The 26,192-nt window shown below is 36.7% G+C and overlaps 2 protein-coding genes across 2 annotated transcripts in view; both read right to left on the reverse strand.

Moving 5' to 3' along the window:
• Positions 1-1,176: 1,176 nt before the first annotated feature.
• On the reverse strand, positions 1,177-9,222 carry LOC114454509 (solute carrier family 22 member 13-like). The gene is made up of 10 exons (XM_028435053.1): positions 8,719-9,222; positions 8,497-8,600; positions 6,347-6,501; positions 5,846-6,017; positions 3,908-4,028; positions 3,725-3,819; positions 3,431-3,645; positions 3,118-3,226; positions 1,984-2,181; positions 1,177-1,890 (listed from the first exon to the last, which is right to left on the reverse strand). Exons 1-10 carry the CDS (start codon positions 9,094-9,096, stop codon positions 1,815-1,817), a joined length of 1,623 nt encoding a protein of 540 aa, XP_028290854.1. The 5' UTR covers positions 9,097-9,222; the 3' UTR covers positions 1,177-1,814.
• A 3,812-nt stretch (positions 9,223-13,034) lies between these two features.
• Positions 13,035-26,192, reverse strand: part of oxsr1b (oxidative stress responsive kinase 1b) — a 38,146-nt gene continuing 24,988 nt past the window's right edge. The window contains 13 exon segments of the mRNA XM_028434665.1: positions 13,035-13,176; positions 13,659-13,723; positions 13,874-13,942; positions 15,341-15,393; positions 15,518-15,801; positions 16,865-16,900; positions 18,815-18,937; positions 19,010-19,075; positions 20,237-20,285; positions 20,369-20,502; positions 20,584-20,685; positions 20,819-20,928; positions 21,143-21,198. Coding sequence (XP_028290466.1) covers positions 13,102-13,176; positions 13,659-13,723; positions 13,874-13,942; positions 15,341-15,393; positions 15,518-15,801; positions 16,865-16,900; positions 18,815-18,937; positions 19,010-19,075; positions 20,237-20,285; positions 20,369-20,502; positions 20,584-20,685; positions 20,819-20,928; positions 21,143-21,198 — 1,222 coding nt within the window. The 3' untranslated portion in view covers positions 13,035-13,101.

Raw genomic sequence — 26,192 nt, forward strand, 5'->3', positions numbered from 1 at the left:
TTTTCTTTCTTTTTTATAACAAGAATGAATCTAAAGAACGTTGGGTCTTTTAAACCTAATCAGATGCTACAGGATGGGAATCAAAACACAACCGTTAATACATTTGAAAACAAATCACTGCATACACAATATACTGATTATCATGTTTAGAGGTGTGACGTCAACTTATGAAACTCTGACAAACTTAATATTTCTGTCACAAAATTAACTCCTTATGGAAAATCCGTAACGCAAACTATTAAAAACACATTAAACCTCTGTTTCTATGTTCATTTATCATATAGTTTACACTAGATGAATGTAGCAATCTGAGATTTTTGTAAGTTTGTCATTTCGTTTATTGGCTCAAACAATGGCATAATTCCTATATTTACTATCATAAAACAGTTGGTGCATTAATGGGCTTTTGAAGGTAATGCAAAGTAATATCCTTTTCAGTTATAAATGTGAATATTTAAGGATAATATTGGACCAAAAAAAACATATCCTGAACAGGACACGTGAGCTTTTGCTTCATCAAGTGCACGGCTGATATTATTATTATTATTATTATTATTATTATTATTATTATTATTTATATTTTCAAATATTTTAAAGAAACCACCTGAAATAAAGTGACATTACATGAATCATATCTAAAATTCATTCAACACACATAAAGCTCTGTAAAAACACCAATACATAAACAAGAAAACACTGTAAAATAAATAAATACGTAAAAGAATTATAAATAAATTACTAACTGGGAAGTTGTATCCATATTCAGGAATAAAGAGGAGAGCAGGACGTGGTGGTAATAATATTTACCATTTATCATCTCATAACCAATGCATTGACATCATTGTTACAAAAATACAAATCTATTCAGGAAATTAAAGTTGCTAGAAAATCCTCACACACACACAAAAAAAAAAACTATGTACACAAATGTTCTTTTATATTAGACACACATCCACAAATCCAAATAGTATCTAAAAAGGTGTTAAACTATGGAGACAATAAGAATGCAACGTTTAGAAAGTTTTCAGTGAAATTCAAACTTACCTGAAAAGGGGAAAAAATTCCAATTTTATCCACACGAGGGCAGTGCTGCACAATAACAAGCTTGTTCACATTAAAGCATCATTAAAAAAGTAATGTAATGAAGAAAGCCCGAGACCCTTAGTTTGAGAATTTTTGGTCTTTTGTGGGGAAACTTGCACACGTCTAACTGAAAATAAATGGTGAATTTTAAATATGAGAATGATTTAAAATTAAATATGATTTAAAAAAAAAAAAAAAAAAACTTTTAATGAAATGTCAAAATATCTGAGGTTCACTTTATGCTAATTTATGTCCTTTCTGTCACATGTATTTTATTTTCCATCCATTCATGATGGTGTAGCACGAGAGGCAAACTCCAGTTTGGTTTAAATATCCACTAGTATTTACATGAAAGTACATTTATTCTCTAAAATCATTTGTGGTTTTTAAAAATAAAAAAAGACACATTAAAATGCATAACTGAAACATTTATGATCCAATGAAAGACACTATATGCATAATATGTATTACTCGGAGTGATAAATAGAAAATAAAGCAGCAAAAAAGAAACAAGAGACTGGATGGTTTTTTTTTTTTTTCCTTTAAATGTAGATATAATATGAGCATAAAATGTGGGGGAAAATGTGTTTTTCCCCCCTTTGCTTTTAATATTTTTACTTTATTATTAGAATATTTACTAGTTAAGTAAACCCAGTTGAACTCTTATCAAAATTAATAAATAAAGATAGGAAATTAAACAACATGAGTACGTTCAGAAAAATATCAATAAACTACATTTTTGTACTTTTTCCTGATTTGCATCTCTCTGTAAAGGATTTGTCATCAGCTACAGTGTCCTCAGTGATTCTGTAATACAAAAAAATAAATAAAAAAGATGATGATCATTCAACTGTTTCATTTCTTTTCATTGAAACTGATTGAATATTCTGAATAACTCACATAGGAACAGCAGCGTGGTCTTGGAGCTCTGTGTTGCAGGTCTCAGGCAGCAGTAAACATAGGCCTCCAGCAACAATGGGAACACTTCCATATATCAGCATGGGTATAGTGTAATGGTAGACATTCAGCAGCTTAACCAGAGGAGCTATGATACCTGCCACACGTGCAAACATTCCATTCAGACCGACACCATTCTGCCTGCAAACAGAGAAGTAGTGAATACACACATTGTTCTGTCATTTGTGTGTGTGGACGTAATTACGAGTCAGAATCTTGGTGATACTGTATATTACAGCACATATTTCTTCACCATGTCCTCCCAAAATTTTCCTCAAGGCAGGGCTTTTCAACAACTGTGCAGTGAGAGATCGTCAGGTGTCCCCATGAGAAATTATTACATTTCACTTAATTGGTTTAAAAAAAAGCATTTTTGAAAACGTATGAATTATTGTCTACTGTAAATATGCCATTGTGCTGCCATGAGCTCCTCCCCTTCCCGACCACAGCTGCAGGTCAGAATGGAGAGGAGACCCCCCCCCACCACCACTGTGGATGTGTTCAAATGAAGTTACCTCAACTTGTGACATTCATTAAAAAATATAGTTCAATTGTAGTTCTAATGATATTTAATGTTTGTGGGGTTTTTTTTAAACGTATGTTTATCCCTCACAATATGCACAAATGTGAAAGATTCTAAAATGTTTTTGTTTGATTTGTATTCAAGATGATGAGAATGACTACATAATGTTAATTGCACTTTCTATTTGAAAAAAGTAAAAATGTAAAAAATCATAATACATTTTGGTCTTGTTATTCATTTGATTCCTATTAAAACACTTGTGAAAATGACTCCAGATTGTTAATTGCACTTTTTATTAAAAAGAAGAAATACGAAAGATCATAAAAACCTTTTTCAGTGTTTATTTGATTCATATTCAAGACACTTTGATAAGAATGACTGTATATTGTTAATATTGACTTTTTTTGTGCCTTGGGTTTTTTTTTCCAATGCAAAGATGTACCTTGGCTGAAAAAAGGTTGAAAAACACTGCCTTGGGGAGGGCCGGTGATGGTCACAATTACTGTATGCATATCATATGCAATCTAAAAAAAAAAAAGTAAATAATATTTCACCTTATGACAGTGGGGTAGAGTTCTGCTGTGTAAACATAAACTATGGAGAAACTGCTTGTTGCAGCAAATTTTCCCAGAACTGCAATGACTGTTGTTACAAGAGGAAGATCTGATGGACGAACACAAGACATTTCATCTCAAAATTGATGAAAATTCTTCGACAAAGTCCTTCGGACAAACACAAATTACAAGCAGCAATACAGGTTTGGCTCAATATCCATTATATGACTGAATTAAATGTTTTCAAAGCCAAAAACTTCAGGTCTGTTAAAGTAAAATGAGAATAAGTTGGCTTAACGAATCAGTAAATTACCTCTTGGTATGAAAAGAGTCCCAAGACAAGCAAGACCTCCCAGAAAAAGCGTCCCAGCTTCACTTTTCCTCCTCCCAAAGTGTTGGACAAAAGATAAACTCCCAATGCGTGCAGGAAACTCAACCAGTGCAAAGATGAACTGTGTGAGGTAAATATCCAGACCAAAGCCTCCCACATTCAGACTCAGACCATAATACATCAGACTGGTTCCAAACCTGTCAGACGTGACAAACACCACACAGTGTTATTTATATACCTGAATCAGCATTTTTCCTGTTGGAGTGATGTAGTCACCAGATGCAGTTCATGATGAGAGCTCGTTTTCTGATGTACGATATCCTGAAGATGTCCAGCATCGTTCCTCTTTGAGGCGAGGCCTCGACCTCCAGCTAGAACAATCACTTTAATGTACCATTCGGTCATGGCTGCGTTTATTCCTCACGTTGGTTTGGTTGAAGCGCATTTGATGTTGCTCACCTTGTCCAGCATGTCGTCTGGTACTTTCCTCCCGTTGACTTGAGCTACTCTACGAATCAGCCTGATGGCCTCATCCTTTCTGCCCTGAGTGATGAGCCAGCGTGCCGACTCTGGAAGAATCCTGCATCGTGTGTGGATCCAACAGAGGTGTAAAGAGTACTAATATATTCTACACAAGTAGAAGTACTGTTACATGATTGAAAATGTACAAGTAAGTCATACATAAAATACTCAAGTATAAGTAAAAAGTAGCTCAATTAAATAGTATTGAATTGAATTGAATTTTGAATTTATTTCAGCAGTCTTCAGAAAAACAAAACAGAACAAACAACACGGATTCACTAAAGGTTTAGTGGTATTAAAACGTGTGCAATAATAAGGAGTACAAAGGGCAGGGAATCAGGAGTGCGTGTCAGCTACTCTTCCAAATACTCACTCAATCCATTTAATGCGTTATCCTCTGATGATGAATAGGCATAGTAGGCGGATCTCCCAGGGGGAGCAAAAATATGGGAGGAGTAAATGCAAATAAATTAATGCAGGGGACACAATGCGATTCATGAAATCTGGAACTGTTTGCGGTGATAGTTTTAGTACGGAAAAATACTGCAACTGAGAAGGAGGTGCAGACACACACGCAGAGATCATCACTGCAGTAAATGTGGACAGAAAACACAGCGGAGATGAAAAAAAATGCTCCAGTTGTGTGTGTGTGTGTGTGTGTGTGTGTGAGAGAGGAAAAAAAAAAACTTGACGTGAGTCCATCTCTCCTCCGCGGGTCCCTGACCCACGCATATGCACGCGATCAGCCGCGCGCATGCACCCATCTGTCATATGAATAAATAAAGAATATCTATCTATCTGCCGTAATTCATCCATTTCTATATTTGTTTATTAACACCTGCAATTCTGCTGCTTCACATTTTTATTTTCACCTCCGCGCACTCATGTTCACCCTCCATGTTCAAAACGTTTAACGTTTAAATAGGGTCGGTCTGCACCAGCTCTGCACGTGCACTAATCATTGCTGCAATCTTAGTGAATTCCACGCAGCAGGTGAGGAAACTGTCACTAAAGGATTTAGGGAAGCAACTGAATTAGCACCCTCAGATCTTTGTGAATCCAGCCCCAACTGTCTAATTCTTCAGCCGAAAGTATATAGGTTGAAGAAAAATTTATAGATACTGTACCTAACCCATCACAACAAAACAAATTTCTCTAAATATCAGACACAAAAAGGACACATTACTATTTTTACAATATACATTCAATATATATTCTGCACAAGTTTTATATATACAGTTACTTCAAACATTCATACATACGTACACACATATATATACCGTACATACATACACATGAATGTACATGACATGTACATAATATTTATATTATACTATTTCATATCTACTCCGCAAATGTAATCCATTAAATTTAGTGTGGCAATATATAAATTAATGAAACCTTTTATTGAGTTTATGAAGTATTAATATATTTTATACCATTATATACATAATATATATTATTGCTGTCCTAGGTAGTAAAATTGTTACTCTTCTTTCTTATACTTACTAATGATATGTCTCTTAAAAAGCTTTTTAAACTGGTTTATGTTGGTGCTTTGTTTTATTTCATCTTTTAAGCAGTTCCATAATTTAACACCTGCTCATCCTTTTCAGTTGTTGTTCTAGAATATTGCATTTTCCCCTTCTCTCTCTAAAAATCTTTTTTCTGCTCAAAGTAAGTTACTTGTTACTTTCACCCCCACGTTTATTGTTGCTAATAAATCTTTCCACAGTTCCTTTGCATACAGTAAACATCTCATGCATAAACTTAAAAAAGGAAGAGACCGAAACTTGCACAATTGGAACTTCATTTACTTATTATTATAAAATTATAAAATATAGTTGTGCAAGTGCACTTTACTGATTTGCTCACCAGAAAAAGATCCCCAGCAGCAGAAGAACAGGACTGAAGAGAACCATGTGTAGGATCCTCCAGTCCCGGATCAGATAGGCAACACCAGATAATATCATCAGTCCAAGAGGGAAAGAGGTGTGGCAGATAATGGTGCAGAAAGCAAACTTGGAAGAATCGCTCCATTCGCCTCCTTTTGTTTCAAAAGAAAACGGTAACATATGTATCAATCTGGGTTTATTGTTATCGCAATATCACTACAAGATGAAAAATAGCCTTCAGGCTAATTCTAGCTTTTTTTTTTTTTTTTTTTTAAACCATGTTTGTTAATGTGTGGTCACCTTTCAAATAAACCAATCTAATCCAATTTAAACAACAAATAATTTCAATCAGAGATTAAAAATGGACAAATTTCAGTCAAACATGTCAAAAAAAAAAAAAAACTGGAAAGACTTCATTTTTTATTTTAAGGCGGTTTTAGACGTTTCTAAACACATTATTGCATGTGAAAGTTGTCCTCACCAATCACAAATCCATTTGCAATGATGCCTGAAGCTGAAGTGCCGCTCATAAACTTAAGGAACACGTAAACATAGATGTTGGGTGAGAAAGCGATGCCCACATCAAACAGGAAGAGAATGAGGAGAGAAAGGAGGACCACAAAACGCCGACCAAACCTGCACAAAGACAGAGACAGAAAAGAAGCTCTTTTGATTATTGCTCTTATTTTTACAAACACACAACAGTGTCTACATTTAGACATCAGCAGATAAATACCATCAATGACCAACATCATGCTACACTGCTGCGATGGATGCTTTAGATGTAGAGCAGTTTCTTTCTATCACCAGACTTCCCTCTTCTCTGGTTATTAGCGATGGGACGATGTCGCGTGTGACGATATATCGCGATATTAAAACGCCACAAGATCTGTCGTCGATGGTACGAGTAGTATAGCGAAGGAAGATGGGGGGGAAGCGTCTGTTCCATATGAGTGTATTTTCAACTGCAGGAGACACAGTCAATGTCCAAAGGTCTCGACGCAGCCCAAAAAATGTAAACATGCTAATATTGTTGAAAAAGAACAGGTTCTTAACTTAAACCTGGGCTGGACTGTTCCAGTTTGATGTTTCAAAAACATTCTTGCAGAGATTATTTTTGAAGAATGTCATGCATGATGATGATGATTTTACTTGGTTTTAATTAAAGACTGGCATGAATTGTCAGCTTCTATTTGCAGAGTGGCACTTTTTGCATTTTTCCCTGCAACCCTGAAATAGGACAAAGTGGGTCTGAAAAGGTCTTTTTGTGTTATTGTTTGTATCTCGTTGAAAAGGTGATACCCAGAATAAGTATGTAAGTAGTATATATTAGGCTTTAAAGGTGCAGTCCGTAACTCTCAAATCCTTCTCTCCCTGCTGCCCTCTTGCCCTGCCTCCAAACTTTCCAAAGTTCCTCCATCAGAGGAGCTAACAAGCTAACGTTAGTCCGACAGCAACATCACAGTACTAGAAAATGCATTGTTAAAAGCATATTACTGCAGCACTTCTCTTTCTCAATGTGCACACACCTCAGCAGCAGCAACAACACAGTGTCATTTACAGCAGCCCACATGGCTGCTGCGCATTCTGGCAATCTGCCAATGGCTGCAGGAGCAGCAGGAGGGACTCAATGAACAGTATGAATGTAAAGCTGTCCTTACATAGTGACAGCTTTAGCAAATATGACAAAAAAGTTACTTTTATAAGATTTTTTGGCCAATCACCAATCAGGGAGTTCAAAAAAAAAAAAAAAAAAGATCACTGATCCGATCATATGAGGGATGGGAAACGAATTTAGGACTTTTTTTTTTACTACCCTGTACCATGTTTTGGTACGTATAGACGCATTATTATGGCTGTGAGGGAGTGGAGGAGGAGTTCTACTCTTTAATCAGACTCTACTTCACCTCGCGGCTGCACTGGAAGAATAAAGAAAACTGGTATCGGCACATGCACACGCGCACACACAGAGACATGTCAGTGGTGTGGAACTCTTTGGTGTTAATGAGATGATAAAACAATGCAACGGGAGCACCTACAAAAAGTTTCATCACGACAATGACGTCATTGATCGGATCAGCAAATTAAGACATTACAGCCGATCTCAATAATTGCATAGGATTCAAAATATTGGCTGATCTGATACTGTATAGCCAATCACATCGTATATATATCGTATCGTATTGTGCCTGAGCCCATTATCGTGTACCCTATTGTGAACTCTGTTTATCTTCCCACCCCTAGTGATTATAGATCAGCACTGAATCTTTGAGAGGATTTCAGGCTGTAGTGGTCTAGTGGTTATAGATCAGCGGGCTTGTGTTTGGATGGTCACTAGTTCGAATCTCACCCGTTGAGCAAGTCCTTTAACCCTATCATGAACGTAGATCTCCATGTGACAATAAAGGTGCTCTTCCACCCTTGCTTATCCTTATCCTTAGATCTTTCACAGACATGGTGAACAAAGTCTTATCGAAATGTTAATAATTAGATAACTCTACTGATTTGTCAGCCAGTTGTAAAACTATGATTTCAGAACAACAAACATTTGTGCAGTCGTTGCTCGACCATAAGTTGATGTATTTAGTATTACCTTCCTTTATACTGTTGAATTAGAACAGTGCTTCATACCTGTCAGCCATGTACCCCATTACCAACGCTCCAACCAGGAGGCCGGCCATGTAAATAGACTGGGATGCTTCAATCAGACCACTCCTGTCACACACCAGCTCAAACTGTCAAGAAAGAGAAGTAAGTAAATCTAATACACTTTGTATTTCAAAGCTAAGGAACTTCAATATGATTTGATACTTGCTGAATATTTAGTGTAAAAGCAGGATTAGAATCTCTTACGTCAGTCATGATGCTGGAGGAACCTTTGGGAACGTCAAAGTCCGACCCATTGATGCATCTGGTTGTGGCGTTAATCCCATATTTTTCAATGGTTTCCACATCCCAGTCCACAGGTGTGAACATGATGCAGCTCTCATAGGTTCCATCTTCCTCCACAGGGATGCTCAGGTTTCTTTGTTCCTCTTTAGTCAGGTTGTTGTAGCCTCGATCCAGGATCCAGTCAGTGTTGCAGTGATGTGGGAAACTCAGTCCAGTAAATACTTGACTGATCACAGTAAAAGCTACAAATATGTTGGGCACGCATAACGCAGCCACTAAACATTTCTGGAATCTACCAAACGCCCCGATTTCTTTAAGGATCTGTTCAAAGTTGCTCATGTTTTTATCAAAACGTCCTCACAGGGAAGAGGACGATCTGACTAACAGTCGAGAAGACACTCACCCCCAAAGTAAATGATTAAACTGAAAAAATCTGTTTTTTTTATGATCTGTTGGATTGGCAACAGCCAACAGGTCAGCAAAGATTTCTACAAACAAAATTAATTCTCACATCTGTTGCTACATTCCACTTTAACATATTCTCATTTATAAAGAACAATGATTTACAACATCAACACCCTAAAAGGCAAAACATTTCCCACAATCCTGCACAAATGCTGCTTTAAAATGTACAAACTAGATCCCTGGAACGCCAGCACCACATCTTCTCCAGACAAGGATCCCATCATTTGTCTGTTTGAACCTACACATGGTGTCTTTACGCTAACCAGCAGCAACACATCCATGTTGCAGGGTTAATCTGAGGTCAACAAATGAGCTCCTCTTGTTTACACAATGATGTAAAGGTAGTTTTGTTTAACTTTAAACAGTTGTGATATGCCTTATTTGTGAGCCGACACTTTCCACTGTAGAATAATTAACCATATTTTGGTATTTCACATTAGAAATATCAGCTCACAGCAAGATTTGTAGCTCTGAGTGATAACCTCAACGTCAACACATGTACAAGTAAAAGTGACGTCTCTTTGCTGTTGCTTTTATTTTATTTGTAGATTTTATTGTTGTTCTTGTACCAAAGTTATGACAATTTTGTTGTACGACTTTGCACAATGAAAATAAAAAAGCAATCTATCTTAAACAGTTTTTATGCAGTCATTGCATTCATCATGAAACGCACACACCTACTATAACATATCCGGGGTTTTAAAGTTTTTTAAAAAATAGTGAGAGATCCAGATGATTTTTGCACATTTATGAAAATCCTCAGTTCTATGAGGACAAGACCTCAGATTTGGCAAATTCCTTTTTATCCCAGAACAGTGCGAGAATGTCAATACGTCACAATTAGGTGACCTGTTTCCATTTGGCAGCAGTGGGTTAGGGTTAGTCATTTGACTAAAATGCAACATGATTTTAGTTAAAATTTTGCCATCAAGACTTTTTCAGTAATAGTCCAGTTTTTAGTAAACTAAATAAAGTAATTAATATTTTAGTAGACCAAATCTGCTACACATAAAGTCGACTAAAATATAAGGGATAGGAGCTTATTTAAAAACAAAAATAGTTTTTTAAATACGCAGATATGATGTAATCAAATGCGTAACATCACATAATCACGAGTTCTGATTGGATTTTGTCCCACGTGACGAAATTATAGTTTTGTTATAGTGTATATAGTGTTTGTTCACATGTATTTTTTAAAAAAAATCTTAATCATACTAGTCTAGTTATTGACGAAAATCTTTTGTCAACAAAATTAACAGTTGGGCAAAAAAAAAAAAAAAAAAAAAAAAAATCAATCAACAGGTTTTTGTTTCAGATAAAAAGTTAAAAAAAGGAAATCCCATTGCAGTTCATTACCATCTGGATATCTGCATGTGTCTGACGTTACTGCAAACCTAAAGAATTAACTGTAAAGGAAGAAATCACTTATACTAATACATTTTCATGCACCCGTTACTTTGCCTACATGCAGATCATGAGACGAGGCTGATACGCTCATTCTTTATTGATTAAAATAATAGAGGAACATGCGTTGAACTCCAAAAACAAAAATAGAGCAAATCAGAGAATGAAAAACAAACAAACAAAAGAAAAACGAAAAGAAAGTTTAAATATCGTACAGCCATTTTTACTTATTGCCAGCCTTCTGTTCAGTAGCTACAGTTTCAACAGACTGTGAGGACGACAGACGAAAAAAGACTGAGCCGGACTGAACAGAGAAACGAGATCTTCAACTCTGCATTTTACACACTAACACACATTCCTCTCATACACACTGATCTTGGCTGCTGTCGGCTGCAAAATGGCACCAAATACTGCAGGAGTGACGCTGAGGGACTGACTTTGTAACAACCATGTGTGGAAAAGACAATTGCCTTTTTTTCAAGTTCAAAGACAGATAGACAGACTAACATCATTCTGATTTTAAGTTTACCAAAAAACAAACACATACACACTTGGTCATTTTAATGTTAAGGCGAGCGTATGGTTGAGCATGTTGAATGCCAAAAATACTACTTCCTCTAACATTTCATATGGAAGCGAATATGCATTTCATTCTATTCATTATTATGATATAAGATATCTCAGCACCAAAAACCTTACAGGGAAACATTGCTGGCATTTCAGAGCAGCACCTCAGACGAGGTGCACATTCTTCAAACTGTCAATATTGCAGAATGGTATAAAAATAATGGATATAACAACTGCAATGGTGGCAGTATTCTGTAAACGCTCGTCAATGTTTTTCTCTAAAAACTGAAAAATATTCTCTCATTTGTCTGGTATGTCACAGCGTAAAAGAGCTGTAGAGATTATTGGCTTTTTAAGTTGAAGAAATGTGGTATTTATCATTGTAGGGAGTGATGTGTCAACATCTATGCTGATGATAGGCTGTAATTTGTCACGGTTAACTCAAAGTTCATCTTTGATCATTCAAAAGGTTTACAATCATGGCTGTACCGCTTGTTTTGGTATTCAGTCAGATATTAGGGTAAATTTGATATGGAAGATTTAGAGAAAGATTTAACCTCATGTTTACATATAGGGCTTGAAGACAAACAAAATATAGAATAAAAATGCAAATCTCACATAACATAAGCTACGCTATAGGCCAAAGCTGTATTTGCAGCGTTTCCCATCATATCATGAGACAAAAGGCAGAGAGTGACATACCCTGTATAAAAATAAACTGAAAGCCAAGCATCATTATTTAAAAGTCTGAATGTTTTCACTTGTTTTAAACTATGAACCAACAGAACTATTTGGCTGATCCAACCCATGTGGTTTCACTGCCGCAAAACTTTTTACTTCACCAATTGAATTTAATTATTTTAACTTTGACAAGAACCAACTCAAGAAGTCAGTTTTCCCCTCAATATTTTACACTCCTTTATTAGTACATTCATCTAATAGCCATTGATCAGGGTTGTGGTCTCGCAGGCACATGCAAATTTACTCTTCCGCTTGCAAACTCCACTTAGAACAATCAGGATCAAGGCATTAGATGCATAATGTCTATACTTTAAAAATGTACAATCTATACTGTATATGCCCATACCTGTGTGCACTATATTTAAAGGCTGGTTTATCGACATACTGTAAGCACCTTATTTATTTTAAAGATACTCAGCGAATTTAAAAAATGTTGTGAATTTTATTTTATTTTTTCCTATGGATTCAAATATATTCATTTATTGTTTGTTTTTTATTTTAGCATATTAATTTGGTTTGAATAAAGCTGAATATTAATTCAAGTTCTGATATGTTCACTTTCTGTTTAGGAAAAACTTTGACTTTTAATTAATTTTATGCTGTTTCAATTATTACTGTACTCAAACTGTAACAAACTACAACATTTCAATCTTAGCTAAGCAGCCAATGCTTATTTCCTTTCAGAATAAAGTACAAAGTCTGACCTCGACACCAAAACCACATGTGTGCATCTTAGTAAGTCTTCCTTATAATTTTAAATGGCCTGATCCACATTCAATACTTTGGATCAAAATAAGGCATCGTGACATTATCATGGATTCAGGGGCATTTGATCAGATTGTGTAAATGCAACTGAAAATGAAACAGAAATGAGCAGAAACTGAGAAAGATGAGAATGAAGGTGAATGAAAAACAGCTCACTGTTGCGTCCTTCTACATTTACACTGTAAACGTTTTTCCTACTGTTTTAACTTCAGCTGACCACCGCCTGACCCGACGAGGCGGCACCACGTGTAGTCCCATGGGTGACAAATGGTGCTGTTTTCTTTGGCAGTAGTGGTTTCTTTACAGCCATAGACCAAAAAAAAAAAGGCATTGAAGAATTTTCTTATTTTTTTTTTCACTTTTCACATTTCTTAGGCAAGTCCTGCAACAAGGTAAAAGAGTTTAACTAATGCTGAGCTGAGCAAAACTAATCAATTTGACGTCGTCTGGTATCTCTGAGCCCTCGACACCTGAAGCCTGTGGGGAAGAAACAGAACCAAACATTCACTTAACATTAACATTCAAACCTAAGGCTGGGCAATATGCCTGAAAAAGTGTTTCATGTCTGTCAATATCAATAATTATTGATTCAGTTTTGTAACCTATTCGAAATAAGGACCAGAAGAAAAAAGCCAAATTTAATTACTTTTTACAAAACTATGAAAAAAAATTAAAAAAACCTCAACTAAAAAAAAGACACTGTACAAATATAAACATTAAATAAATGCTTAATTGAAATTATGAGTGAAACGTCTTTATCGTGATATATATCATTATCGTTTTATCGCCCAGGCCTAGTCAAACCTACCATATATAATAATACATGACAACAGAAACTGGGGAAAAAAAACAAAAACAAAGAATAAATTTGTAAAAACCAAATTTACAAATAATGTACAAGCGTAAACGTTGCGGGATTTGTTTCAAAAACTAAAAAAAAAATTCAAAAGCGTACTCACCAGTTTAAAAGTGACGTTTTTATTGACTTGTGGTTCATCAACTATTTTCTGCAAATTTGCAGCAACTAAAGAAAACACAACAATACTTTAGTAAACAACAAAAACATCATTTTATTTGATTATTTTTATTTGAATCATTCTTTAGTTTTGCATTGCCTGTGCGATACAACAGCTCAGGTGATGATAATCGGTAAGAACTGGTTTTAATCACTAACCTATTACCAAGTCTCGTCCATCCACGAGACCTGCTGACACCAGCTCCTGTGACACGCCGTCGGCCGTGTCTGTAAAACAGTGTGGAGGTAGTGAGCAGGGCAGGGGGGGGGCGGTGACAGGAAAAGGAAAATCATTAATCGGACACTATGTGAAAGTGGAAAAGAAAATGTGTTTTCATGGAGATGCTGATTCAGCTCCTGGTAACAAAAGGTAACAGAAGGTAAAACTAAACTCCAGTAATTCTTCTTAAATCCATAAATTTGGTTTATCTATTTCAGGGATTCTCAACCTTGGGGTCAGAACCACATTTGGAGTCGCTAGATGTCTTTCAGAAACTAAGACTTTTTATTTTTTATTTTAACAATGTGAGTCCATTTTTAGCCTTTTTCTGCAACTACACCAAACTTGTAATTTTTTAACCTATTGTCATCACTTTTTCTTGCTATATTTCTGCCACTTTATCAAATTTCAATGCCTTTTCTGCACATTTTCTCCACTTTCAAGTAGCGCTGCACAATTTTGACAAAAAACGTAATTGCGATTTTTCTGATAGATATTGCGATTTTGATTCGATTTACGATTTTTAAAAATATTTTACATATTTAAATGCATATGCGTTTTATTTATTTATTTTTTTCTAAATTCTATTTTCCACATCAATTTCTTTAAAATTCCGTTTTTTTTTTTAGAAATATTAATCAATTTTTTAAGAAAATATTAGTTTTCATCTGCGGTGAGGAAACAAAATACTAATAAATAAAAAACCCATAATTAAATAAAAATGTATGTCAAAAATAATGTAAGATACAATTAAAAGACAGATATAAGTTGTGCTGCCATGGATTATTCTGACTGCTCATTTTTAATTATTACTGTAATGAAAGACACATCAAGTGTAAGAAGTGTTTTTCACCACTAGGGGTCAGAATATCAGAAGTTATCATTAATCTACGATGTTTAAAACTCTACAATCCCTGGTCTCGTCCACAACAACAGAACAACTTTATCCCACAGACCCTACTGTAGTTTTAAGCACACTCAGAGACTCGCTGCAGCGCATGCAAGCTTGTGTCGTGTAACCATCTCTGATTGGCCAGCAGCCCAGGAAGGCGGTTCTTGGCAATTCTGATTGGTGAACATATATCACTTAAATGATTGAGACGGAAGAAAGAAACCTCCATCATCTGAGGTTACGTTATCGCAGTAGTGAAAACCTTAATATCGATGCAATTAAGGTTAATCGTTCAGCCCTACTTTCAAGACATTTTAAGCACTTATAAACCCTTTCCACACCTAATGTTGCATATGTTGATCAATTATTGTCACTTTTAACCTCTTTTCAAAATAATTAATACTTGGTTTTTTTGGCAATTCAACCACATTCACGTTTTTGAAGAAACGAGAAGAGAGAAAAAAGAAAAGCGAGTCTGAAACCCATAGAATAATAAATTCCCAGCTGTACACACCTCTGCCTGGCATGAATTCAAAACGGATGTCATTCAGCTCCTTCTTTGAGTTTCTGAAAAAGTAAAAGTTTGTCAAACAAACAATGTACTACATTCATCTATAAAAAAAAGACCTTACATCATAAATGAAGGCAGATGTTGAGAGACAAGGTTACAAATGTCAATGGAGAGACATACCTTAACCTTAATACCAAACTAATGGGAGCATTATCGTCGCCTAAGGCAGCTGGAGTCTGCAAAAACAATATGATTTAAACTTTATTTCCTGTCCTGAAAGGGATGAAAGTCTGGCTGTAAAAGAGGATGAACTGGCCTGAGTAAGAGCAGCAGTGAGAGGAGGGGGGGGGCCCAGTCTGGGCCGGGGGCTGCAGGGAGGCCTGACCTGCAGCCTGAGGTAGTTCAGCCTGACCTGTGGCCGACGGCTGGTGAGGACTAGTCTGAGGGTCTGGAGTCTGGAAAACCTGAAAGGAGGAAGTCAACAGATGGGCCAGAGTTACAGTTACATTTAGCTCATATTATATAAATACCTTTGTTACCCTTCATCTAAATTGGGCATTTTTCTTTGATTGTCTGTTTTTTAACTATGAAGCTATCGGGTCATTCCATGTCATATCAACAAATGGCCCACACACTTCAGTCTCAAAATTCTGAAATTTTTACAAATTGTTTTGTGATTATTCAGTAGGCACAATGTACATTTTTAGTTTGATCGGATGAATACTTTTTGAGATATGGCCAATAAATTAAGGGAAGTATGTGTTAATTTTCGTGGGTCCTTATTTTTCTTCCATTTCCAGCTTCCGATATCTCAGGAACTACAACACACAGGAAACTGTGGTATAGTTATACAGCTCCACCTACTCTCTTTTAGAATATATAAACAGCTCTGCTATACATCCTATCTGGTGGACAGTTGGAAAAACGTATGTCAGGGTTTTGGGGCTGAAACATGTTTAGACCTTCAGTAAACAACTTTGCATAAGCCTCAGCTCCCTGTAATTTAATCAGCTTTGAGCTATTGTACATAGACTGTCCACATCACTAATGATTAGTCGCATCACATACTGTATATGCATTAGTTCTTGGGTGACAGTCTCTTGAAATCCAAAAAAAACACTTTTTTTTACTATTTTCATTGGCCCATAACTTTAAAGCATAAAGATGACTTTCTCTTGGGATATAAAATAATTTCTCTGTACGCGACTTCTTCATTTTTATTTTGGACCCAACTTTGGGGCTATTTCTCAAATATTGCAAATCCTGGGGCCATTGTTACTTAACTCTGTGTCTTATAATCTTTTATTGCTGTTGTTTTTAAGATCAAAGTACGTGGGATGTCCTGAAAATGTGTTGAAATGAAATGGAATCACCCAATAGTAACTTTCCTCAAACGTTGTTAGTGTTTCCTTACTAAATAAATGTCCTATTCATAATTTCCCCAAGAGAAATAGATGAAACTATTATGTAGATGTTATACAGAGAGTCACTTTATGCTACAGCAACAAATGGGCTTTAAAGACTCACCTCTGAACCCTCAGGTCCATCCTTGACTCTGGGTGACTGTTTAAAAAGAGAAGAAACAGTCAGACGAGGTCTTTATTCTGAAGGTTTCAGCAGAACATAAAAACAGCACATTTGCAGAAAACACACAGAAAGCAAGAAAAGGTAATAATCAGATTAGAGGAGCACACAGGCTTGATGATCCATTCTTTAACGCTTCAGCACATTGAGGTACTGCAGTTAGAGCTGTAATAACTAGATCAGACATTCGTAAGCTGTCAAGTTTCCATCTTATTGTTAGATGTCTCTAATAATTACAGGCCTTATTGAACTTCCTTTAGGAGATGATTTCAGTCAACTCGAACATTGAATCCTGATTTCTTTTTTTTTTAATACAGACTTCATGTTGATTTTAACTGACAACTAATGTTCTATGTACTATTTGTAATGTTTTTGTTTTTTTTTTTTAATGATAATCTTATTTCATTTGTTGTTTTCTTTCAGTCAGGAATTGTATTTTCTAACTTTGTTTGAAAAAAACAGAATAGCACTACCCAAAATAATTACTCCTCATAGAATGTATATAATCAGATGCTTCCATTAAAAAAATGTTTGGAAATAAACCTGTAGAATTGGCATTTAGATAGCCATAGCTGCAACACAAGCTGTATCACATCCATAATTCAATTATATATATATATATGTGTGTGTGTGTGTGTGTGTGTGTGTGTGTGTGTGTGTGTGTGGTAAGTCATTTCTTCTAAATGCAAATTAAATGTCTTCTGAGATACTTGTGAGTTTGTGATTCCACAACTAACAAGGAAAGGAAAATAATATTTATTACACAGTAAGTAAGTGTATTTTTTTCTGATTCTTTTTTTTCTTCCAAGTAAATTGTAAAATTGTAAATCAGTTTGTACAAAGTAACTCTGACAGGTAATTAAAAAAAAAAAAAACCTTTTCTACAACTGTGCAAAAATGCCAATGTACTGTACTGTATTCATCCCATCTTCTTACATCACTTTAATACCAAACTTCCATTTTAAAAGTCAGGAAAAACGACTATTATTGTTTTTGTTCCATTTTGTGGTACTTTGACATTTCCAGTTTGCCAACAGCAAGGTGAAAACACGCAGATCAGAGGGAAGGAAAAGGGCAAAAGTAATTTCATTATGATCATTAGCTGTTTGAAGATCATTCATAAAGCTGATGAGTAAAGTGCCTTAGTTTCATCATAAAAGGGATTAGATTAGTATAAATAAAATGTTTTAGAGGGAGAAATGAGAATACAGATGGCTTCCAGGAAAGCAACTCTTATTAGTTTAAATTATTAACCTCTCCATCTAAACTTCCACTGCTAAAGTGTCTCAACTGAATACCTTTGTGTGCATCTTAAAAACACAAAACACTGGAATTATCACTGGAAAAAATGCTGATGCAAACAAAAATACAAGATGGTTTAAAACAACTTGTGGGTCAAATTCCAGCCCCGTGTGATGTAAAAAAAAAAGTCATTGTAGGCCTGCCTCCAACCAGCAACGTTACATAACTAAACAATTACAATTCATATTAGTTAAGGATCAAATTACATAAGACACAGTGTTTACTCTAAGAGGGATAAGGGCTTATCAGGAGCAATGATCAAACATGCAGCATATCTGCAGCCCTGCTCTTCCTCACTAACATATGAGAGTCTTTCCTTGTTAAGGGAACGCCATCTGTATCACGGTAATGAACAACCCTGGACGCAGGCAGCTCGAGTGGGTAGGAGAAGCGCACTTGTCGCCTGGTGGCACTAACAGGCTTCACCTGCTGCTCCTTGAGCCATCAGACAGAACACACACATGCACAGAGGAGACTCAGTGTGGACACAATGGACAGACATGAGAACCACAGTTTCATCAGAGGACAATGATGAAAAGACATGAAACATGTTAATGTGTACGGGGAGGTAAAGCTGCAGGTTGGTCTCACCCTTAACGCTGCCACGGCTGCTTTGCCTTCTTCACTTTCTTCATCCAGCTCGTCATCACTCCACTCCCATTCACCGTCTTCTGTTTTATGGAGCCGCCCGCTGGAACCTGGTACCCGACGCACCTAAGTGAAACGTATTCCTGAGTGTGGCTCGTTTTACAGACTAAAAACCTGGAAAATGCTATGTTTTTGTACCTTCCTCGACCTTTCCGTTATTGTAGGCGCCCTCTGGAGCAACCTCTCATGCAAATACTCGTGAGTCTGTCAAAAAAGAGAAGAAAAACGATTGAATTCATTGAAGGGAATGGGAAATTTCCAAATTAAAACTATAAGAACAACAACAGTTTTTAGTCTGTGGTGTCAAACAGTGGAAAGGCCAGGGGGATGAACACAAGCAATGCAAACGTTTTCATATATAAATCAATGTACAAACAACCTATTTTCTCAAAGTATAGAGCTGAGGAAAAGCGATAATTTAATATGGTTTATTGTCATCAAAGATTCTGTGGAAGTATGCATGTCGGTCAGCCTTGTGTACTGTATGTATATAATTGATGTATGTAATGCTGAAAATGTCTCTCTAGCAGTATATTTATTTATGTTTATCTACAGTATTTATGTCAATACATATCATGTGTAATAGCCATGTAGGCTACAAAATGGAAAAATGTATGTACACATACTACAAAAGCTTTTCTGCTTGTATTAAATTGCTCGAAATAAATAAATACATAGAATACCGTAAATACATTCAAACTGCTTCTTGTGCACTTGGCTCAGCAGCCTTCCAAGGTCGTTTAAACAGGATTCTGGAGAGATGAACCATGCAAACATTTAATCGTAACCACCTAAACCTTGGGGTCACCTGGAATTTAAACGGGGTCACTTGAAATGTCTTGTAATTAATAATAGATAAGAAATTACTGATAAAAAAAAACCTAATTTTCAAATTTAAAACACAATCTTAACTATATTCTGTACTTTCACTTTCTCAAATATAAATCTATTTAAAATGAAATGCACTATAAAAGTATATGATGTCATTAATCCTGGCTGACCTGCATTTGTAACTTTATCTTCTGTATTCAACACATGATGACAGCCGAGCATGTTTTCTGACACACATTTTATTTTAAAATGTCAAAGCATGTCCTCTGCTGTTTATTCTGAGTACTACCTCATCCAAACCATCGTTGTATTGCAGCCAGTGTTGCACATTATTCATGAAGCAACCACTAAGTTTATCTCTTTGTACCGAGTTTCAACATTGAATTTATATCCAAAAGGATCTAAAATAAATGTCTGTCGTTCAATAAAAAATTACTTTCAAAGTCATCTCTTTTCTGCTGACACAGGCCTTAAGTTATTGATCTGAAACACCAGCGATGCTGACTCACTGTGTGAACCAGCTTCTGCACATACCTTTGCTTTCTGAAAGAATTTATTCTTCAACAGTTCTGAAGACGTTGGCCTGTAAAACAGCAGAAGACATGACATCAAACTGAAACTGGAAAAAAAAAAAACGCACACAGGTGCGAGGAGGGGTGTCAGTACCTTTTCTCTGGGTCCTTTTGCAGACACTGGGAGATCATCTTCTTGAAAGATTTGCCGTATTTCTTAACCATCTCCTTGTCTGTGATCCCCGTCTCTAGAGCGGGTGGATCGTTCTGCAGCGTCAGCATCAGGACCTGCATACGAAAGGTTATTGGTTCTGTTATTCTAATCTGTTATGGGATCGTGTGATTGACACGATCATTCACTGTGTTTACCTTCATTGGTGGGTATTTGTGATAAGGTGCTGCTCCAGTGGCCAGCTCAATGGCAGTGATGCCAAAACTCCAGATGTCTGCTTTGAAATCATAACCTCTCACCTGATAGGGAGACAATAGTTAAGCTAAAAACTCAAACAAAATTAAAAAAAATGAGCATTCCTGCTTATAAAACTAAGATTTAAAAGACTCTAATTATAGAATCCAGCTGACTGTGTGTTACTGCAGGACTGACCTGCTCCATGACCTCTGGCGCCATCCAGCACGGCGTTCCCACAAACGTTTTCCGCACTTTGTTTCGAGTCATGTCACCACCAGTGGCCAAAAAGGAACTGACGCCAAAGTCTGAAACACACACACACACACACACACACAGAACCAATCTGCGTGTTCTCAACATGATTCTTCCTAATGAGTTGGATATTATATATGCCACAAAACAGGGAACAAAGATGGATGTTGCAGAAGTGAAAAAAAATAATCACATATTCTTCCCGATTAATCTGGGTGACTAGTGACAGCTGATGAAAGATGGCGGAGACGCCTATAGGGTGAATACCTGCGATTTGCACCGAGCCATCATCCCCGAGGAGAATGTTTCCAGCCTTTAGATCTCTGACAAAGACAAGACAAGAATTCATCACACACACACACTTCAAACTCTGCTGTCAAACCTGAAAGCACTCAAGATAGGTTAAATTAAGAGAGTGAAATAAAACAAATTCCATTACATTTTATCAGCAAAAAGTCATTTCATAAGTCATTTATAGCACACTCAAACCTATTTATTGATTTTTTCCCCCTATTTTTAAAAAGAAAAGCTTTTGTGACTATTGCCTTGAAAAGCAAACAAACTATAACGATATCAGGGTTAAATTTGTGGATGATGCAGTCATTCCTTTAGCCACAAAAAGCTAAGATAGTGCTGTAAAAAAAATGTCAACAGTGAAATGCTAACAGTCACGAAGGTCGACAGAAAAAAAAATAGACTATTGGATTATTGGATTATTTTATATATTGTAGATCAGAACCAGAATTACTTTATTCATCCCAGGGGAAAATGACTTTGTTACAGAGGCTTGAGAAATATTACAAATAAACAGAATAAACAATAAACAAAGAAAAAAACTTACATAATTAAGTAAAAGACTGTTCATTAAATAAGGATTAAATAAAAGCGCACACTTTATAGTAAAAAAAATAAAATAAAATAATAATAATTAGTGTTGTTCCGATCCCCTTTTTTGACCCCGATACCAATACCCAGTTGCATAGTATCAGCCGATACCGATATATGCCGATACCACAGTGCTTAAAAAACTAGCGTGCCCATGGCGAGAACACCGTGGCCCTCGGAGCCAGCCACGTCACTTGACAGAAGAAGGTCGGCTGCCCAAGGGGAGCGAAGTGGCCCCGCGGCGGGCGCTGAAGTCGTCTGCGGGGGGAGAGGGTGGGTGACACTCCCCCGAAGCGAGCGGGATGGCCATAGACCCCTGAGTGTGGAGGGGGGACCACCGAGTTACACAGTATTGGTGGATTCTTCTTCGTTGGCGTTCGGCAGCTTCTTCTTCCTTTCGGCGGACTGGGTATCAAAAGTAGTTTGAAGAAGTGTTTGATGCTTTAAATCGGCGGTATCGGCAAGTATTAACTATCAACACGCCGATACAGATCCAACCTTATAGTGCCATATCGGGACCCCTCCTGACACTAGAATCGGTATCGGCACAACATTAATAATAATACAACTATACAAATATAATACAGATACAAGAATCAAAAAGCTTTCAGGTTAAAGTGAGGAGTTGTACAGTTTCATCCCACACAGAATACAAAAACAAACACTGTAAGTCATTACAACTATTAAACATAAATATGTTTTTCACTCATCCTGTGCTTACTCTTTATTTATACTGTGCTGTTGACAAGACACAAGGCACTACATATTGTTCCCACATGAGGGTGCTAGAGTAAATAAATATAAACTAAAAAAAAAAAAGAAAATACAAATAAAAATGCTTTTTAAATATCTATTAATTGTTATTATTATTATTTCTTTTATCTATTTTTTTTTTAAACAATTTCTTTATTCAAATTTAAAAATTCTGTTTTCCTCTCTGTAATCTGCATCTGTCCACTGCCTGTCCTGTGATACTTAGGACACCCGATCAGGGCTGAGCGCTAACGACCGTGTCCAGGAGGAAGAAAGGATCTTCTGAGGTATAATAGGAACAAATGTTGGAGCCAAAAAAACAGAAATCCCCACAGCGGGGCCTGAAAACCACAGGGATGATCCAGCTATTCACAGGACAAACTATGACACAATATCCCTCTCCTCTCTGAACAGAATTACTGTAATGATCAGCTCAGACAAACAAAAGGTATCCCTTTACCATCTGTGTGAATATTTTTTTCTCTAAAGAAGAGTTTATGAATAAAACAGAGGGTAAAAAAAAAAAAAAAGCTTTTGTAAAATTATCTGCACGCTGCAGCTTCCTTGGGTTCTTCTGCCAAGTTGCAGTTTACTACAGTTCACAGTATCTCTCAAAGCTTTCACTTCCTACTTTCCAACTCCACAAACATCTTCTATGTAAAGGTTTGAACCCACACAAAGTACCCAAAGTACATCTTTCATGTCTGGTAATTTGAGCTGTTGATTTTGAGGAGTCAGAGGCGACTACCCAAGGGGACGACTTGAGGTTTGAGTTTGGTGGGGGTATCCCAAAATACTTTCCCCTAATTTACACATCCGGCACAAAGTGCCCAGTCACGTCTTCTGCTGTTTAAAATGCAGCCTTTATGCTGCAATGATCAGATGCGCTATCAGATAGCTAGGTTTAGTTAAGGGCGACTAAACAAAACATTTTGCCAACTCATCATCCTTTTATTCAACAAGACTAATTAGGAGCTGGAGGGATTTTTAGAAGAATCACACAGAGTTTAGCAGTGGGAATTTTTAAAGTAAATGTACACAAAACTACACCCAAACCCAAATTTCAATGCTTTTAACACTAAGACAACAGGATGCAAAGTTTGTTATTTGCTTTAATTAGAAATTAAAACACAGAACAGTACGAGAAACATAGAATTGACCTAGTAGCAAAATAGGAGATGAATTCATCTCCTCAAAAAAATCCCATTCATGGCATTACTTTTTTGTACTGGGTATCAGTGGTGAAAGTACTCATGTTACTGTGATTGACTTGCTTTTATGGGTAATTGTACTTTTTGAGTATATCTCTAAATCACTAATTCTACTTGTACTTAAGTACATTTTAAAAGAAGTAAAGTAATTCATTACATTTCTACACCCAACCGTAACTGAGTAAATTATAAATTTTTTGGTTTAGAATAATCAACGGACATTGTGAAAAAATAAAATGACCAGACAACAATCCAATGCACCACATCATAGCCGACCAACCAGATTAAACGTAATGCACCGTGCAAAAACAGCATTGAAATCCGGTTACTTCAGCCTGACAATTTTTTATTTTATTTTTTTATTTTGAATTGAATTCATTGGTGTTATTTTATTTTGAAAAAGAATTGTACATTTTGACAAACCTTTTATTTCATACAGATGCCTTTGTGTTCATACTGTGCAAGATTTTATCTCTTCCTTTTTAAGTTTATACATGAGATGTTTACTGTATGCAAAAATAAACCTGGGGGTGAAAGTAACTAGTAACTTTTACTTTGAGTACCATTTAATTGAACTACTTTTAACTTGTACTTGAGTATTCTATGTATGAATTACGCGCACTTTTAAGCGAGTACAATTTAAATCAAGTAACAGTCCTTCTACTTCAGTATGATATATCTGTACTCTTTACATCTCTGGTATTTAGGCAACAGAAAACAGTCTCAAAGTTCAACGAAACCTTATTCAATGACGCTTCAGTTGAGAAAGAACAAAATCACATCGCTGTCGGCTTGAACTGTGAATTCAAAGGTTTGCAAGCTAACATTTAATAGTCTGACTCCTATACGGGAAATATGTATAAAAGTCTGCTACATGTGTTAAAATATGGACAAATCAATCCTCAAAATATTACTTTTAAGTAGATTATCCTTCCCCTGATGTTTTATGTGCAGCTGTATCTTTCCTACATTTTTGTGCAAGCTTTAGTTTGCTGCGGGGGGGGGGGGGGGGGGGGGGGGGGGGGGGGGGGGGGGGGGGGGGTAATGCTGCAGAGTGCAGATAGTCATTACCATTCACAGGAGAGGATAAGTAGGAAGAGAAAAGAGGAGGTGACACAATGCACTGTACAAGTTCAAAGAAATGCATACTGTAGCAGGCGGTGCATTAAAATCCCCAGTGAAGCCTCAACTCCAGCCTGAGACACAGGCCTGTACTACAGCACAGCCTGAAGATGAAGACTATTCTACTTTGTATTCCCAATCACTTAAAACCAGTCTGCTTGAAACTGGATTGCTATGCATCCGACATGCATTAAAATCTAATCTGTGTGGCCCAGTCAAATATTTACAAGCCACTAAAATGACAGTCATACAGTAGGCAGGTGGGAACGGCCGAAGGTATCAAACTGTCAAGCTTGCCGAGATTGATCCCTTTTCATTTTGCAGCCTTTGCACGTTGAAGCTCCAGCGGGTCACCTTTTTCTCCGACATTCTATCTAAGCCCAAATTGCCCCGTGCAGAGCCATAAAAGAGGCTTCAATAAGTCTTTTTCTTCACTCGATGCTTTCAGAAGCAACGTCGGACATGAAATCAACACTCTTCTACTTTTTTGATTTGTTCCAAAGCTCCAACAAGTCCTTCTCTGTCTCTATTCAAAGTAGCTGCCTGTTTATTACTAAAACCAAAGATTTGCCAGCAAAGCACTCCAATGCTCTCCATAAGTCAGGAATGGATTAACACGGAGCAAATAACTCCTCATTTCACTACAGGGTGATATTTGTATTCAGCACGCCAAGTGTACAATAAATGGTATTCATGTGTTATCATGTGAACGGTGTCTAACAGCTGTTAAAGTCGAGGACAAGCGTCACCTTTGAGTCACAGGCTTTCGAGCGGCTGTGAATGACGGGGTGGAGCAGTTCTCCGTCTTGTGGTAAATGCCTCCATTAGAGCCTACACAGCTCGGGCCGGAGGACTCTAATTGCTTCTTGGGCCGTCCTGGCCCGGATGGTGCGTACCATGTGACACTTTCTCTGCTCGTTCCTCCTCGAGGAGCCTCACCCCGTGTCCTGAGGCTCCCACTCATATGATCCAGCTTACGCGGGGTGAACGCACATGGCAGTAAGTACATCAGCAGACAGTGATCGAATGACAGTGGCCCCTCCGCTCTCAATGGAACAATGGGGATTACTTTATACTTTCAGTCCCACAAGTTACATCTCTAAAGCTTATGGAAAGAATCTACTGACACATGCAAGCTATGTTAAGAGAACATGTTCCTGCTTACAATCAAAGGTGTAACATTTTGCATAAAGTAGTTTATCTATGAATGAAAAGCTCACAATAAATAATTTGCAGTTGAATTTAAAAAAGAATATTGTTGGGAGGTTCATTTTGTGTGTTTGAGAGCACATCAGAGATAAAGCCCTGAAAATATGTTCAGATCATTATTATTTTGAATCCTTTTT

The sequence above is a fragment of the Gouania willdenowi genome, chromosome 20, assembly GCF_900634775.1.
Source record: "Gouania willdenowi chromosome 20, fGouWil2.1, whole genome shotgun sequence".
NCBI classification, from domain to species: Eukaryota; Metazoa; Chordata; class Actinopteri; order Blenniiformes; family Gobiesocidae; genus Gouania; species Gouania willdenowi.

Bases quoted from the DNA above. Each gene is read 5' to 3' on its own strand.
- LOC114454509 (XM_028435053.1), bottom strand. From the start codon at position 9,096: ATGAGCAACTTTGAACAGATCCTTAAAGAAATCGGGGCGTTTGGTAGA. The intron at 6,018-6,346 runs GTGAGGACAACT...TTGAAACAAAAG, and splicing joins TGCAAATGGATTTGTGATTG to GAGGCGAATGGAGCGATTCT. The intron at 3,646-3,724 runs GTGACTACATCA...CACGTCTGACAG, and splicing joins CTCATCATGAACTGCATCTG to GTTTGGAACCAGTCTGATGT.